The following is an 18,011-nucleotide window of genomic DNA, read 5'->3' on the forward strand; positions in this document are numbered from 1 at the left end:
ACACAAGCAATCTGTCATTGGGGGTCGTTTGGGAAAAAATCCCCTACATTCAGGTGCTTACAGACGCAAGCGAGAAAGGATGGGGGGCGACAGTGGGAGACCGTTGGTTTCAAGGTTCCTGGACCCCAACTATCCGCTCTCAGTCCTCCAATTTCAGGGAACTAGAAGCGGTCTGGAAAGCCCTGAAGACCGCAGAGATACTTCTGAGGGGTCAACATATAAAGATTCTCTCAGACAACACGACGACGGTGGCGTACCTATCTCACCAGGGAGGCACGAGATCGGAGAAACTGATGTCTATTACAAAGAAGATCTTCAACTGGGCAGAATCCCACGTGAATTCCATCTCCGCAATCCACTTAAAAGGGATACTGAACGTAGAAGCGGACTATCTCAGTCGCCAGGCGATAGACCAGACAGAGTGGTCCTTGAATCCAGAAGTGTTCCAGCTGCTGGCAGGAAGATGGGGCACTCCACAGGTGGATCTATTCGCATCCAAAAGAAACGCAAAGGTACCGACGTTCTGTTCATTAAACCCACGGGACAATCCCTGGGCGTTGGATGCGCTCACAATTCGTTGGGACTGGGATCTCAGTTATGCGTTCCCACCACTGCCTCTACTTCCCAGAGTAATCCAGAAACTCTACCGAGAAGATACGACACTAATCCTGATAGCTCCCTATTGGCCGAAGAGGAGCTGGTTTCCTGCTCTAAGGAATCTGTCAGTAGAGGACCCATGGCCTCTTCCTGCCAGGAGGGACCTGCTTCACCAAGGCCCAATACTACATCCAGACCCAAGCTTCCTCAAATTGTCAGCTTGGATCCTGAGGTCCAGAAGTTGAGGTCACAGGGGCTCTCGGACCAAGTGATAGCTACCCTTAAAGCTAGTAGGAAGAAGGTTACCTTCTCAATTTATCTAAAAATTTGGAAGAGATTCTGTACTTGGATGGGGAACCCAGCCCCAAACTTAGAGCCGCCCAATTTCTTGAAGATCTTGGACTTCCTCCAGCAGGGACTTGAACTAGGTCTCAGACCCTCTACCCTAAAGGTACAGGTCTCGGCACTAGCCTGCTTCTTTGATCGCGATATAGCCAGTCATCACTGGATCAGGAGATTCATGAAAGCTGCCTCCCGTCTACGTCCCTCTCTAAAATCTAGGATCCCCAACTGGGACCTTAACGTGGTACTCACCGGCCTAACTCTCGCTCCATTCGAACCCCTATCTGATTGTTCCATCAAACATCTATCATTTAAAACCGCTTTCTTGGTGGCCATCACGTCTGCAAGAAGGATAGGCGAGATCCAAGCATTATCGATACAGGAACCCTATCTCCGTATCACCGATGATAGGATTATTCTTAGATTGGATCCGGGGTTCCTGCCTAAAGTCGTATCGGATTTCCACCGAAACCAGGAGATAGTCCTACCCTCCTTTTGCAATAATCCCTCTAACGATAGGGAATCGGACTTCCACTCTCTAGACGTAAGACGCTCTGTCTTGCGGTATCTTGAAGTGTCAAAGGGTTTCCGTAGATCTAATAACCTGTTTGTCCTCTTCTCGGGGAAGAATAAGGGTCTGAAAGCCTCCAGATCCTCTCTAGCACGGTGGATAAAAGACTCCATTTCCATTTCTTACGGGTCCCAAGACCTGTCTTGCCCCTCAAATTTGAGAGCTCACTCTACCCGGGCCATGTCCTCCTCCCAGGCAGAACGGGCCGGAGCTTCCCTTGAAGACATTTGTAAAGCCGCTACGTGGTCTAACATCCACACCTTTACAAAACACTATAGGTTAGACCTATCCAGCTCAGACTTGTCTTTTGGACGGAAAGTCCTTCAGGCGGTCGTCCCCCCCTAAGCTATAATTTTTTATATCTCCTTGTAGCCGTCGTGGTGATGAAGTGGAAAGCCGGAATTAGACTTACCGGTAATTCAATTTCCACGAGATCACCACGACGGCACATATATTCCCTACCCTTCCTTAAGCCTTACCTGGGAGGTTATGAAGTAATACCCTCGGTTTAGTATGTTTTGTTCTCACCACTTTTTTTCTGTCTCTGTAATTTTGGACACACTGGTGTTGGTGGTGGGAGGGGGGGATTTAAACCCTCTCTCTGTTCCTGCCCCTACAGAGGTCAGGGGTCAATCTCCTTGTAGCCGTCGTGGTGATCTCGTGGAAATTGAATTACCGGTAAGTCTAATTCCGGCTTTTCTTCTCATGGATAGGGATGAGCGAACCCGAACTGTATAGTTCGGGTTCGTACCGAATTTTGGGGTGTCCGTGACACGGACCCGAACCCGGACATTTTCGTAAAAGTCCGGGTTCGGGTTCGGTGTTCGTCGCTTTCTTCGCGCTTTTGTGACGCTTTCTTGGCGCTTTTTGAAAGGCTGCAAAGCAGCCAATCAACAAGCGTCATACTACTTGCCCCAAGAGGCCATCACAGCCATGCCTACTATTGGCATGGCTGTGATTGGCCAGAGCACCATGTGACCCAGCCTCTATTTAAGCTGGAGTCACATAGCGCCGCCCGTCACTCTGCTCTGATTAGCGTAGGGAGAGGTTGCGGCTGCGACAGTAGGGCGAGATTAGGCAGATTAACTCCTCCAAAGGACTTGATTAACTGATCGATCTGCAGCTGTGGATCATTGAGCTGCTGATCCTCAATTGCTCACTGTTTTTAGGCTGCACAGACCGTTTGTCAGTCTCATTTTTCTGGGGTGATCGGCGGCCATTTTGTGTCTTGTGGTGCGCCAGCACAAGCTGCGACCAAGTGCATTTAACCCTCAATGGTGTGGTTGTTTTTTGGCTAAAGCCTACATCAGGGTGAAGCTGTGACACCAAGTGCATTTAACCAGCAATAGTCTGTTCATTTTTTGGCCATATACAAAATCAGGGGCAAGCTGCGCCTGTCACCAAGTGCATTTAACCCTCAATGGTGTGGTTGTTTTTTGGCTAAAGCCTACATCAGGGTGAAGCTGTCACACCAAGTGCATTTAACCAGCAATAGTCTGTTCATTTTTTGGCCATATACAAAATCAGGGGCAAGCTGCGCCTGTCACCAAGTGCATTTAACCCTCAATGGTGTGGTTGTTTTTTGGCTAAAGCCTACATCAGGGTGAAGCTGTCACACCAAGTGCATTTAACCAGCAATAGTCTGTTCATTTTTTGGCCATATACAAAATCAGGGGCAAGCTGCGCCTGTCACCAAGTGCATTTAACCCTCAATGGTGTGGTTGTTTTTTGGCTAAAGCCTACATCAGGGTGAAGCTGTCACACCAAGTGCATTTAACCAGCAATAGTCTGTTCATTTTTTGGCCATATCCCAGTCTAATTCTGTCACTAAATCCATACCGGTCACCCAGCGCCTAAATACTAGGCCTCAAATTTATATCCAGCTAAATCTGTCCCTAGTGCTGTAGCTGGGCGAGTTATTTAGTGTCCGTTCAAGCACATTTCTTGTTCTGGGTTGAAATACAATTCCCAATTTAGCAATTTCATAATTTAGTGGTTCCTGCTATATCAGAGCTCTTTGAAATCTATCCCAAAAAGGGTATATAATATTGAAGGTGCACATAGGGTCATTCAGAGTAACTTCACACACACCCGCTACTGTGTATTTCCAAGTCTAATTCTGTCACTAAATCCATACCGGTGACCCAGCGCCTAAATACTAGGCCTCAAATTTAATTCCCTCTAAATCTCTCGTTACCCACCGCTGTACTGTTGTTGCTGGGCAAGATATTTAGTGTCCGTCAAAGCACATTTTTTGTTCTGGGTTGAAGTACAATTCCCAATTTAGCAATTTCATAATTTAGTGGTTTCTGCTATATCAGAGCTATTTGAAATCTATCCCAAAAAGGGTATATAATATTGAAGGTGCACATAGGGTCATTCAGAATAACTTCACACACACCCGCTACTGTGTATTTCCAAGTCTAATTCTGTCACTAAACCCATACCTGTCACCCAGCGCCTAAATACTAGGCCTCAAATTTAAATCCCTCTAAATCTCTCGTTACCGTTGTCCTGTTGTAGCTGGGAAAGTTATTTAGTGCCCGTCAAAGCACATTTTTGTTCTGGGTTGAAGTACAATTCCCAATTTAGCAATTTCATAATTTAGTGGTTCCTGCTATATCAGAGCTATTTGAAATCTATCCCAAAAAGGGTATATAATATTGAAGGTGCACATAGGGTCATTCAGAATAACTTCACACACACCCGCTACTGTGTATTTCCAAGTCTAATTCTGTCACTAAATCCATACCGGTGACCCAGCGCCTAAATACTAGGCCTCAAATTTAATTCCCTCTAAATCTCTCGTTACCCACCGCTGTACTGTTGTTGCTGGGCAAGATATTTAGTGTCCGTCAAAGCACATTTTTTGTTCTGGGTTGAAGTACAATTCCCAATTTAGCAATTTCATAATTTAGTGGTTTCTGCTATATCAGAGCTATTTGAAATCTATCCCTAAAAGGGTATATAATATTGAAGGTGCACATAGGGTCATTCAGAATAACTTCACACACACCCGCTACTGTGTATTTCCAAGTCTAATTCTGTCACTAAACCCATACCTGTCACCCAGCGCCTAAATACTAGGCCTCAAATTTATATCCAGCTAAATCTGTCCCTAGTGCTGTAGCTGGGCGAGTTATTTAGTGTCCGTTCAAGCACATTTCTTGTTCTGGGTTGAAATACAATTCCCAATTTAGCAATTTCATAATTTAGTGGTTCCTGCTATATCAGAGCTCTTTGAAATCTATCCCAAAAAGGGTATATAATATTGAAGGTGCACATAGGGTCATTCAGAGTAACTTCACACACACCCGCTACTGTGTATTTCCAAGTCTAATTCTGTCACTAAATCCATACCGGTGACCCAGCGCCTAAATACTAGGCCTCAAATTTAATTCCCTCTAAATCTCTCGTTACCCACCGCTGTACTGTTGTTGCTGGGCAAGATATTTAGTGTCCGTCAAAGCACATTTTTTGTTCTGGGTTGAAGTACAATTCCCAATTTAGCAATTTCATAATTTAGTGGTTTCTGCTATATCAGAGCTATTTGAAATCTATCCCAAAAAGGGTATATAATATTGAAGGTGCACATAGGGTCATTCAGAATAACTTCACACACACCCGCTACTGTGTATTTCCAAGTCTAATTCTGTCACTAAACCCATACCTGTCACCCAGCGCCTAAATACTAGGCCTCAAATTTAAATCCCTCTAAATCTCTCGTTACCGTTGTCCTGTTGTAGCTGGGAAAGTTATTTAGTGCCCGTCAAAGCACATTTTTTGTTCTGGGTTGAAGTACAATTCCCAATTTAGCAATTTCATAATTTAGTGGTTCCTGCTATATCAGAGCTATTTGAAATCTATCCCAAAAAGGGTATATAATATTCAAGGTGCACATTGGGTCATTCAGAATAACTTCACACACACGCTTCTGTGCATTTCCAAGTCTAATTCTGTCACTAAATCCATACCGGTCACCCAGCGCCTAAATACTAGGCCTCAAATTTATATCCCGCTGAATTTGAATACAATACATTGGGCCAAATAATATATTTGTTGTTGTGGTGAACCATAACAATGAGAAAAACATCTAGTAAGGGACGCGGACGTGGACATGGTCGTGGTGGTGTTAGTGGACCCTCTGGTGCTGGGAGAGGACGTGGCCGTTCTGCCACATCCACACGTCCTAGTGTACCAACTACCTCAGGTCCCAGTAGCCGCCAGAATTTACAGCGATATATGGTGGGGCCCAATGCCGTTCTAAGGATGGTAAGGCCTGAGCAGGTACAGGCATTAGTCAATTGGGTGGCCGACAGTGGATCCAGCACGTTCACATTATCTCCCACCCAGTCTTCTGCAGAAAGCGCACAGATGGCGCCTGAAAACCAACCCCATCAGTCTGTCACATCACCCCCATGCATACCAGGGAAACTGTCTCAGCCTCAAGTTATGCAGCAGTCTCTTATGCTGTTTGAAGACTCCGCTGGCAGGGTTTCCCAAGGGCATCCACCTAGCCCTTCCCCAGCGGTGAAAGACATAGAATGCACTGACGCACAACCACTTATGTTTCCTGATGATGAGGACATGGGAATACCACCTCAGCATGTCTCTGATGATGACGAAACACAGGTGCCAACTGCTGCGTCTTTCTGCAGTGTGCAGACTGAACAGGAGGTCAGGGATCAAGACTGGGTGGAAGACGATGCAGGGGACGATGAGGTCCTAGACCCCACATGGAATGAAGGTCGTGCCACTGACTTTCACAGTTCGGAGGAAGAGGCAGTGGTGAGACCGAGCCAACAGCGTAGCAAAAGAGGGAGCAGTGGGCAAAAGCAGAACACCCGCCGCCAAGAGACTCCGCCTGCTACTGACCGCCGCCATCTGGGACCGAGCACCCCAAAGGCAGCTTCAAGGAGTTCCCTGGCATGGCACTTCTTCAAACAATGTGCTGACGACAAGACCCGAGTGGTTTGCACGCTGTGCCATCAGAGCCTGAAGCGAGGCATTAACGTTCTGAACCTGAGCACAACCTGCATGACCAGGCACCTGCATGCAAAGCATGAACTGCAGTGGAGTAAACACCTTAAAACCAAGGAAGTCACTCAGGCTCCCCCTGCTACCTCTTCTGCTGCTGCCGCCTCGGCCTATTCTGCTGCTGCCGCCTCGGCCTCTTCCTCCGCCTCTGGAGGAACGTTGGCACCTGCCGCCCAGCAAACAGGGGATGTACCACCAACACCACCACCACCACCTCCGTCACCAAGCGTCTCAACCATGTCACACGCCAGCGTTCAGCTCTCCATCTCACAAACATTTGATAGAAAGCGTAAATTCCCACCTAGCCACCCTCGATCCCTGGCCCTGAATGCCAGCATTTCTAAACTACTGGCCTATGAAATGCTGTCATTTAGGCTGGTGGACACAGACAGCTTCAAACAGCTCATGTCGCTTGCTGTCCCACAGTATGTTGTTCCCAGCCGGCACTACTTCTCCAAGAGAGCCGTGCCTTCCCTGCACAACCAAGTATCCCATAAAATCAAGTGTGCACTGCGCAACGCCATCTGTAGCAAGGTCCACCTAACCACAGATACGTGGACCAGTAAGCACGGCCAGGGACGCTATATCTCCCTAACTGCACACTGGGTAAATGTAGTGGCAGCTGGGCCCCAGGCGGAGAGCTGTTTGGCGCACGTCCTTCCGCCGCCAAGGATCGCAGGGCAACATTCTTTGCCTCCTGTTGCCACCTCCTCCTTCTCGGCTTCCTCCTCCTCTTCTTCCACCTGCTCATCCAGTCAGCCACACACCTTCACCACCAACTTCAGCACAGCCCGGGGTAAACGTCAGCAGGCCATTCTGAAACTCATATGTTTGGGGGACAGGCCCCACACCGCACAGGAGTTGTGGCGGGGTATAGAACAACAGACCGACGAGTGGTTGCTGCCGGTGAGCCTCAAGCCCGGCCTGGTGGTGTGTGATAATGGGCGAAATCTCGTTGCAGCTCTGGGACTAGCCAATTTGACGCACATCCCTTGCTTGGCGCATGTGCTGAATTTGGTGGTGCAGAAGTTCATTCACAACTACCCCGACATGTCAGAGCTGCTGCATAAAGTGCGGGCCGTCTGTTCGCGCTTCCGGCGTTCACATCCTGCTGCTGCTCGCCTGTCTGCGCTACAGCGTAACTTCGGCCTTCCCGCTCACCGCCTCATATGCGACGTGCCCACCAGGTGGAACTCCACCTTGCACATGCTGGACAGACTGTGCGAGCAGCAGCAGGCCATAGTGGAGTTTCAGCTGCAGCACGCACGGGTCAGTCGCACTACAGAACAGCACCACTTCACCACCAATGACTGGGCCTCCATGCGAGACCTGTGTGCCCTGTTGCGCTGTTTCGAGTACTCCACCAACATGGCCAGTGGCGATGACACCGTTATCAGCGTTACAATACCACTTCTATGTCTCCTTGAGAAAACACTTAGGGCGATGATGGAAGAGGAGGTGGCCCAGGAGGAGGAGGAGGAGGAGGAGGAAGAGGGGTCATTTTTAGCACTTTCAGGCCAGTCTCTTCGAAGTGACTCAGAGGGAGGTTTTTGGCAACAGCAGAGGCCAGGTACAAATGTGGCCAGCCAGGGCCCACTACTGGAGGACGAGGAGGACGAGGATGAGGAGGAGGTGGAGGAGGATGAGGATGAAGCATGGTCACAGCGGGGTGGCACCCAACGCAGCTCGGGTCCATCACTGGTGCGTGGCTGGGGGGAAAGGCAGGACGATGACGATACGCCTCCCACAGAGGACAGCTTGTCCTTATCCCTGGGCAGCCTGGCACACATGAGCGACTACATGCTGCAGTGCCTGCGCAACGACAGCAGAGTTGCCCACATTTTAACCTGTGCGGACTACTGGGTTGCCACCCTGCTGGATCCACGCTACAAAGACAATGTGCCCACCTTACTTCCTGCACTGGAGCGTGATAGGAAGATGCGCGAGTACAAGCGCACGTTGGTAGACACGCTACTGAGAGCATTCCCAAATGTCACAGGGGAACAAGTGGAAGCCCAAGGCCAAGGCAGAGGAGGAGCAAGAGGTCGCCAAGGCAGCTGTGTCACGGCCAGCTCCTCTGAGGGCAGGGTTAGCATGGCAGAGATGTGGAAAACTTTTGTCAACACGCCACAGCTAACTGCACCACCACCTGATACGCAACGTGTTAGCAGGAGGCAACATTTCACTAACATGGTGGAACAGTACGTGTGCACACCCCTCCACGTACTGACTGATGGTTCGGCCCCATTCAACTTCTGGGTCTCTAAATTGTCCACGTGGCCAGAGCTAGCCTTTTATGCCTTGGAGGTGCTGGCCTGCCCGGCAGCCAGCGTTTTGTCTGAACGTGTATTCAGCACGGCAGGGGGCGTCATTACAGACAAACGCAGCCGCCTGTCTACAGCCAATGTGGACAAGCTGACGTTCATAAAAATGAACCAGGCATGGATCCCACAGGACCTGTCCGTCCCTTGTCCAGATTAGACATTAACTACCTCCCCATAACCATATATTATTGGACTCCAGGGCACTTCCTCATTCAATCCTATTTTTATTTTCATTTTACCATTATATTGCGAGGCTACCCAAAGTTGAATGAACCTCTCCTCTGCCTGTGTGCTAGGCCTAAATATATGCCAATGGACTGTTGCAGTGGTGGGTGACGTGAAGCCTCATTCTCTGCTATGACATGCAGACTGATTCTCTGCTGACATGAAGCCAGATCCTCTGTTACGGGAGCTCTCTCCTCTGCCTGGGTGCTGGGCCTAAATTTATGACAATTGACTGTTGCAGTGGTGGGTGACGTGAAGCCTGATTCTCTGCTATGATATGAAGACTGATTCTCTGCTGACATGAAGCCAGATTGTCTGTTACGGGACCTCTCTCCTCTGCCTGGGTGCTGGGCCTAAATATATGCCAATGGACTGTTGCAGTGGTGGCTGACGTGAAGCCTCATTCTCTGCTATGACATGCAGACTAATTCTCTGCTGTCATGAAGCCAGATTGTCTGTTACGGGACCTCTCTGCTCTGCCTGTGTGCTAGGCCTAAATATATGCCAATGGACTGTTGCAGTGGTGGGTGACGTGAAGCCTCATTCTCTGCTATGACATGCAGACTGATTCTCTGCTGACATGAAGCCAGATTGTCTGTTACGGGACCTCTCTGCTCTGCCTGTGTGCTAGGCCTAAATATATGCCAATGGACTGTTGCAGTGGTGGGTGACGTGAAGCCTCATTCTCTGCTATGACATGCAGACTGATTCTCTGCTGACATGAAGCCAGATCCTCTGTTACGGGAGCTCTCTCCTCTGCCTGGGTGCTGGGCCTAAATTTATGACAATTGACTGTTGCAGTGGTGGGTGACGTGAAGCCTGATTCTCTGCTATGATATGAAGACTGATTCTCTGCTGACATGAAGCCAGATTGTCTGTTACGGGACCTTTCTCCTCTGCCTGGGTTCTGGGCCTAAATTTATGAAAATTGACTCTTACAGTGGTGGGTGACGTGAAGCCTGATTCTCTGCTATGATATGAAGACTGATTCTCTGCTGACATGAAGCCAGATTCTCTGTTACGGGACCTCTCTCCTCTGCCTGGGTGCTGGGTAGTGTTGAGCGCGAATATTCGAAAAGCAAATTTTTTTCGCGAATATCGCAACTTCGCGATTTCGCGAATATTTCGAATATAGTGCTATATATTCGTAAAAACGAATATTCGTTTTTTGTTTCCCCCCCCCCCCCCCCACAAAATTACAGTACACATATAATTGATTGTTTCCCAAAGGTCCAACAGCTCAGATCTTACTCACATTGCCTAGAAAGTGATTGAGGCGCGAATCTTCGTAAGGCGATTTTATTAGCGCACATGCGAATATCGGCACGTCCCAGAACAGAGGCAAAGGGCTTTGCATTCATACATTAGTGAATTGAGTTGCGAATCTTCGTAAGGCGATTTTATTAGCGCACATGCGAATATCTACACTTGTCCCAGAACAGAGGCAAAGGGCTTTGCATTCATACATTAGTGATTGAATTGAGCTGCGAATCTTCGTAAGGCGATTTTATTAGCGCACATGCGAATATCGGCACGTCCCAGAACAGAGGCAAAGGGCTTTGCATTCATACATTAGTGAATTGAGTTGCGAATCTTCGTAAGGCGATTTTATTAGCGCACATGCGAATATCTACACTTGTCCCAGAACAGAGGCAAAGGGCTTTGCATTCATACATTAGTGATTGAATTGAGCTGCGAATCTTCGTAAGGCGATTTTATTAACGCAAATGCAAATATCTACACTTGTCCCCAGAACAGAGAGGCAAAGGCCTGTGCATTCATATAGTATAGCACCATATTCGCGAATACGTAGAACTTCGTAAAATTCGATTTACGAATATTCGTATTTTTTATTTTACTTTCCACCTTACAGATTACATTGATCTGTACTCTGTCAACTACTGTCATCACCCCCCACTGTATCTCGATTGATTCCCAAAAGTCTCACATTCCCTAGAAAGTGATTGAGGTGCGAATCTTCGTAAGGCGATTTTATTAGCGCACATGCGAATATCTACACTTGTCCCAGAACAGAGGCAAAGGGCATTGCATTCATACATTAGTGATTGAATTGAGTTGCGAATCTTCGTAAGGCGATTTCATTAGCGCACATGTGAATTTTGCATAGCATATGTATTATGCGATAATTCGAATTATCGCATATGCGAAATAATAACGAATTTGAATAATCGCGAATATTTTACGAATATTCTTTCGAATATTCACAAAATTTCGCGAATTCGAATATGGGACATGCCGCTCAACACTAGTGCTGGGCCTAAATTTATGACAATGGACTGTTGCAGTGGTGGGTGACGTGAAGCCTGATTCTCTGCTATGACATGCAGACTGATTCTCTGCTGACATGAAGCCAGATTGTCTGTTACGGGACCTCTCTCCTCTGCCTGGGTGCTGGGCCTAAATATATGCCAATGGACTGTTGCAGTGGTGGCTGACGTGAAGCCTCATTCTCTGCTATGACATGCAGACTAATTCTCTGCTGACATGAAGACAGATTCTCTGTTACGGGACCTCTCTCCTCTGCCTGGGTGCCGGGGCCTAAATATCTGAGAATGGACTGTTCCAGTGGTGGCTGACGTGAAGCCTCATTCTCTGCTATGACATGCAGACTAATTCTCTGCTGACATGAAGACAGATTCTCTGTTACGGGACCTCCCTCCTCTGCCTGGGTGCTGGGCCTAAATATATGCCAATGGACTGTTGCAGTGGTGGCTGACGTGAAGCCTCATTCTCTGCTATGACATGCAGACTAATTCTCTGCTGACATGAAGACAGATTCTCTGTTACGGGACCTCCCTCCTCTGCCTGGGTGCTGGGCCTAAATATATGCCAATGGACTGTTGCAGTGGTGGCTGACGTGAAGCCTCATTCTCTGCTATGACATGCAGACTGATTCTCTGCTGACATGAAGCCAGATTCTGTTACGGGACCTCTCTCCTCTGCCTGTGTGTGTGCTGGGCCTAAATATATGCCAATGGACTGTTGCAGTGGTGGCTGACGTGAAGCCTCATTCTCTGCTATGACATGCAGACTGATTCTCTGCTGACATGAAGCCAGATTCTCTGTTACGGGACCTCTCTCCTCTGCCTGTGTGTGTGCTGGGCCTAAATATATGCCAATGGACTGTTGCAGTGGTGGCTGACGTGAAGCCTCATTCTCTGCTATGACATGCAGACTAATTCTCTGCTGACATGAAGACAGATTCTCTGTTACGGGACCTCCCTCCTCTGCCTGGGTGCTGGGCCTAAATATATGCCAATGGACTGTTGCAGTGGTGGCTGACGTGAAGCCTCATTCTCTGCTATGACATGCAGACTGATTCTCTGCTGACATGAAGCCAGATTCTCTGTTACGGGACCTCTCTCCTCTGCCTGTGTGTGTGCTGGGCCTAAATATATGCCAATGGACTGTTGCAGTGGTGGCTGACGTGAAGCCTCATTCTCTGCTATGACATGCAGACTGATTCTCTGCTGACATGAAGCCAGATTCTCTGTTACGGGACCTCTCTCCTCTGCCTGTGTGTGTGCTGGGCCTAAATATATGCCAATGGACTGTTGCAGTGGTGGCTGACGTGAAGCCTCATTCTCTGCTATGACATGCAGACTAATTCTCTGCTGACATGAAGACAGATTCTCTGTTACGGGACCTCCCTCCTCTGCCTGGGTGCTGGGCCTAAATATATGCCAATGGACTGTTGCAGTGGTGGCTGACGTGAAGCCTCATTCTCTGCTATGACATGCAGACTAATTCTCTGCTGACATGAAGACAGATTCTCTGTTACGGGACCTCTCTCCTCTGCCTGGGTGCCGGGGCCTAAATATCTGAGAATGGACTGTTCCAGTGGTGGGTGACGGGAAGCCAGATTCTCTGCTATGGAACCTCTCTCCAATTGATTTTGGTTAATTTTTATTTATTTAATTTTTATTTTAATTCATTTCCCTATCCACATTTGTTTGCAGGGGATTTACCTACATGTTGCTGCCTTTTGCAGCCCTCTAGCTCTTTCCTGGGCTGTTTTACAGCCTTTTTAGTGCCGAAAAGTTCGGGTCCCCATTGACTTCAATGGGGTTCGGGTTCGGGACGAAGTTCGGATCGGGTTCGGATCCCGAACCCGAACATTTCCGGGATGTTCGGCCGAACTTCTCGAACCCGAACATCCAGGTGTTCGCTCAACTCTACTCATGGATTCATAAATGGAAAAAAAATAATGTGCAATAGAGGTACAGTTTGAAACGTACATGCATGGTCTGGGTGCATGCTTATGGTTTGTTCAGAATGTTGTGTCAATTACCGTAGCAAGACAGCGGCATGTGCAATTATTTATTGCATATAACACAACATAGATGGCTATCTATCTCCTTATGGTCATTGCACAGAGCGGCACAGCAAATGCAAACATTTGATCAAAACATTTAGGGCTTATGCACATGATCGTACTGGCTCGTATTACGGACTGTAAATGGTGGGTCCACAATATACAGCCACTGGCCGTTTGCTGCAAGATACGAACGAAGATAGGCCTTCACCTATCTTTTGCGGAGTGGAGGCACCAGGGGCGGATTAAGTGCATGATAGGCCCGGGGCTGTCTACCCAACTTGGGGGGGGCCCCCCCCCCCCCCCCCATTTTAGTTTAGTTTTTTTTTTTTTTTTGTATGAAGAGGCTGCGGTGCTTTATGAGCGCCACAGTCTCTTCCTAGGCCATATGACATCTTCAGACAAAAAAAAAATACCCCAAATTGGGTCCTAAACTGAAAAATTTGGTCGTCAAATTTAAAATACATATAATTGTAATAAAAAAGACATGGAGGAGAATACAGCACCACATACCTGTTACATCCAGTGACATCTCCTGTCATGTAGACCTTCTCTTTCCTCTTCTCCTCCGTTTGACCCAGACCACCATGGCAAATTCTTTCAGCCGCATCTCGTCTCTACAGTTTGTAACACAGACACGTTACATTTCTCAATTTTTCCATCAACCTCCTCATCCTGGTGTCCCCACAGTGTCATCCTGCCACCCCCAATACTGTGCCCGTTGTGCTCCCCAATGCCCCAGGAACTATACTGCTGAAAAAATAGTGACCCTGAAAGATATAATTGGGGTAATTTATCAAACTGGTGTAACATAGAACTGGATTTCCAAAAGAGCTGTCAAATATGAAAGGTGGAATCTGATTGGCTGCTGTGGGCAACTAAGCCAGGTCTGCGTTACACCAGTTTGATAAATTACCCCAAATGTCCCTATAGTGTCCACAGCAGCTATAATGTCCCCTAGAGACCCCCAGTAATAATACCACCCTCTATTGTGCTCCAGGCAATAATCCCTGTATAGTGTCCCCAGAAATAATATAATTGCCCCTATAGTGCCTCCCCAATAGCAACACCCCCATATAGTAATTTCCACCACACTGCCCCCACATAGTAATCCCCCCATAGTAATTTGCCCCCACACAGTAATTTCCCCCAAACTGCCCCATATAGTAGTTTGCCCCCACACAGTAATTTGCCCCACATTGCCCCCACATAGTAATTTGCCCCACACTGCCCCCACATAGTAATTTCCACCACACTGCCCCCACATAGTATTTTGCCCCCACATAGCAATTACCCCACACTGTCCCCACATAGAAATTACCCCACACAGAAATTACCCCACACTGTCCCCACATTGCAATTTCCCCCACACAATAGTTTCCCCACATAGTAATTTGCCCCCACACTGCCCCATCTAGTAATTTGCCCCCACATAGTATTCCCTCTCATAATAATTTGCCCCCACACAATAGTTTTCCCCACACTGCCCCCACATAGTAATTTGCCCCCACATAGTAATTTGACCCCACATAGAAATTACCCCACACTGTCCCCACATAGAAATTACCCCACACTGTCCCCACATAGCAATTACCCCACACTGCCCCCACACAATAGTTTCCCCACCATAGTAATTTGCCCCCACATAGTCCCCACATAGCAATTACCCCCACACAAGTTTCCCCCACACTACCCCCAGATAGAAATTTGCCCCCACATAGTAGTCCCTCCCATAATAATTTGCCCCCACACAGCAATTTGCCCCCACACAATAGTTTCCCCCACACTGCCCCATCTAGTAATTTGCCCCCACATAGTAGTCCCTCTCATAATAATTTGCCCCCACATAGTAATTTGCCCCCACATAGTATTCCCTCATAATAATTTGCCCCCACACTGCCCCATCTAGTAATTTGCCCCCACATAGTATTCCCTCATAATAATTTGCCCCCACACTGCCCCATCTAGTAATTTGCCCCCACATAGTATTCCCTCCCATAATAATTTGGCCCCATACAGCCCCCACATTCCCCCCCCATGTTCGATCGATTTATCTTCCCTAATAGGTCCTCCTGTGTCCCCCCCCCCCAAGTAGGCAAATGAAATAAAAAAATAAAAAATGAACAAAAAATGAAAAAATAAATACTCCCCTATGTCCAGGGCCAGGCGCTTGCTCGCAGAGGAAGGCGGGCGGGATGAGTCAGGCGCGTCACAGTGCTGCGTCCCGGCACAGGCGCGCGATGACGTCATCACGCACGCCTGCGCCGGGATTTCACTACCGCATAGGCCTCAGGCCTACAAGGCCTGAGGCCTATGCGGTGAATGCCGGTGATCGGCGACAGGACAGGGAGCTATGCGCTCCCGTGCCCCGCCGCAGTATGTGGACGTTCGGGTCAGCGTTGGGCCCCCCAGCGGTGCTGGGCCCGGGGCTGCCGACCCGAACGTCCCTATTATAATCCGCCACTGGGAGGCACTATGAAGCGCTTCAGTGGGTTTTCAGGTCCGTGCCTCCACACCGCTCAAAGATGAACATGTTCTAGCTTTGGCCTTATCTTGTGGATCGCTGACCCATTCAAGTCAATGGGTCTGCATCAGCAAATGGAGTGCACATGAACAGTGCCCATGCATTGCGGACCACTATTTGCATTCTGCAGCATGGGCACTGAGTCATTACCATCGTGTGCATGTCTTTACAAGTCTCTTGAAAGAACAGTGTTCTTTAGAGTTACAGTTGCTCAGTGAGGGCAAACAACTCGGCAGTTACACATCTGTAGACCAGAGGCACAAGAAGCATAATAGTTCTCTCATAGAGGCAGTATATATATTATTACACATTACACACATCCATCATGAACTTTGAACCGTCAGTCTATCATCTACTCACTGGTGGGAAGTCACCATACTCAATCTGTCCCTCCAAATCAAATGTTCCTGGGGCTAAAGCATGGACCAGAGCATTGGGGTCTCTTCAGCCTGGCAGTCTCTTCAACCTTTTCCCACTGCCTCTTCTAACAGGGACCCAGCTCTCAGCTGGCACTTTGGTCACTTTCAACACCACTCCTTCAGTTTTTGTGGGCTAACCCCTTTAGCTGTGTAAATCCCCAGTTCCCAAGTAGAAAACATGCCAGTTAATATACACTGATGGGGAGTTGTATCAAACTGGTGTAAAGTATAACTGGTTTAGTTACCCATAGCAACCAATCACAATCCACCTTTCATTTTCCAAAGGATCTGTGAAAAATCAAAGATGGAATCTGATTGGTTGCTATGGGCAACTAAGCCAGTTCTACTTTACACCAGTTTGATATATCTCTCCCTCAGTTTTTTGTAGTTAGTGATGGATGAGCTTTATGAATTGGCACAAACACTTGATAACAGTAAAAAAAAAACAGCATAACGTATCAATGTTGTTAATTCGAGGAAGGCAGCAAGCTCATAAAAGGTTTATATCATCTTTGATATTTTTTATTTTTTTTTGAAGGTGTCGATGAAGCAACAATAACTAGTATTTTGACAAAAAGAAATAATGCTCAGCGCCAGGCCATTAAGACGGCATACCAGAGCTCCACTGGAAAGGTAACTACAGTGAAATACCCTCAAATGTCCACCCCTTTAAAAGAGCACCCATGATCTAAACCAGAGGTTTCTGTCATGATAGAAAGGGAGTTAAATATGCAGATTTTCATTGAGAGGACAATTTTCAGAACAATATAGCAGGTTGTCTTTAAGAGGTTTCACTGCAATATACTATATTTACAGGACCACATAAATAATTTTATACAAGTTCAGACTAGTTTTTTTTTTTAAAAAGAGAAAAAAGTCCTAGTGACCCTGGTTGAGCAAGAGGAAGAAAAAAAAAACTGTTCTCACTAAGGACACATCATGCTAGCAAGAAGAAATGACGACCAGTATGTTACCTGTATGTCAATCCTCATGATTCCCAGTACAGTGTACTTGCAGGCATGGACCAATGTTATGTATACACTGTGTACTCTACAAAGAGTTAAAACAACCTAGAAGTGAGGTCAGTGGGCCCAATAACAGCTATGCTGGTCCACAGGGCACGTCATTTTTAACTCTATCGCTTCCAGAGAGGCCAGCTTAAAGGAGTTTTATAGTAGCTAGATAATAGGCCAATATCAGAGCCGTGGATAGGCCAATATCAGAGCCGTGGGGGTCTAAGGCATATCCACAATCGGATGTTGCCAGTGGTGGAGCACAAGGTTCTACCCACTGTGTAGTGGCCATGCCGGGGTACTGCAGTTCAACTCCTATTCAAGAACAGAATGGGAGCAGAGCCGCAGTACGTTAGCACTGAAAACCAGACAGTGGGTGAAGCCTTCTGTCCTCTGTATAGTGATCAGTGGCAGTGCGGGGTGTTGGAAATACTGGAAAACTCCTTTAGGGCTCATGAACACGACCATATGTATTTTGCGGCCTGCAAAAAAAAAGATGACATTCACGTCTGTGTTGCATCAGTTTTTTTTTTTTTTTTTTTTTTGCGGATCTATTGTAACGATGCCCGTCATTGCCCACAAAATGGAAAAGAATAGGACATGATCATTTTTTTTTTTGCAGA

General features: G+C 47.5%; 1 protein-coding gene across 1 annotated transcript in view; it reads left to right on the top strand.

The window, feature by feature from the left end:
* Positions 1–18,011, top strand: part of LOC122922398 (annexin A1-like) — a 54,765-nt gene that overhangs the window by 11,163 nt on the left and 25,591 nt on the right. The window contains exon 4 of the mRNA XM_044272998.1: positions 16,914–17,008. Coding sequence (XP_044128933.1) covers positions 16,914–17,008 — 95 coding nt within the window. The remainder of the gene's footprint in view (positions 1–16,913; positions 17,009–18,011) is intronic.

This window comes from Bufo gargarizans, chromosome 1 (assembly GCF_014858855.1).
Source record: "Bufo gargarizans isolate SCDJY-AF-19 chromosome 1, ASM1485885v1, whole genome shotgun sequence".
NCBI classification, from domain to species: Eukaryota; Metazoa; Chordata; class Amphibia; order Anura; family Bufonidae; genus Bufo; species Bufo gargarizans.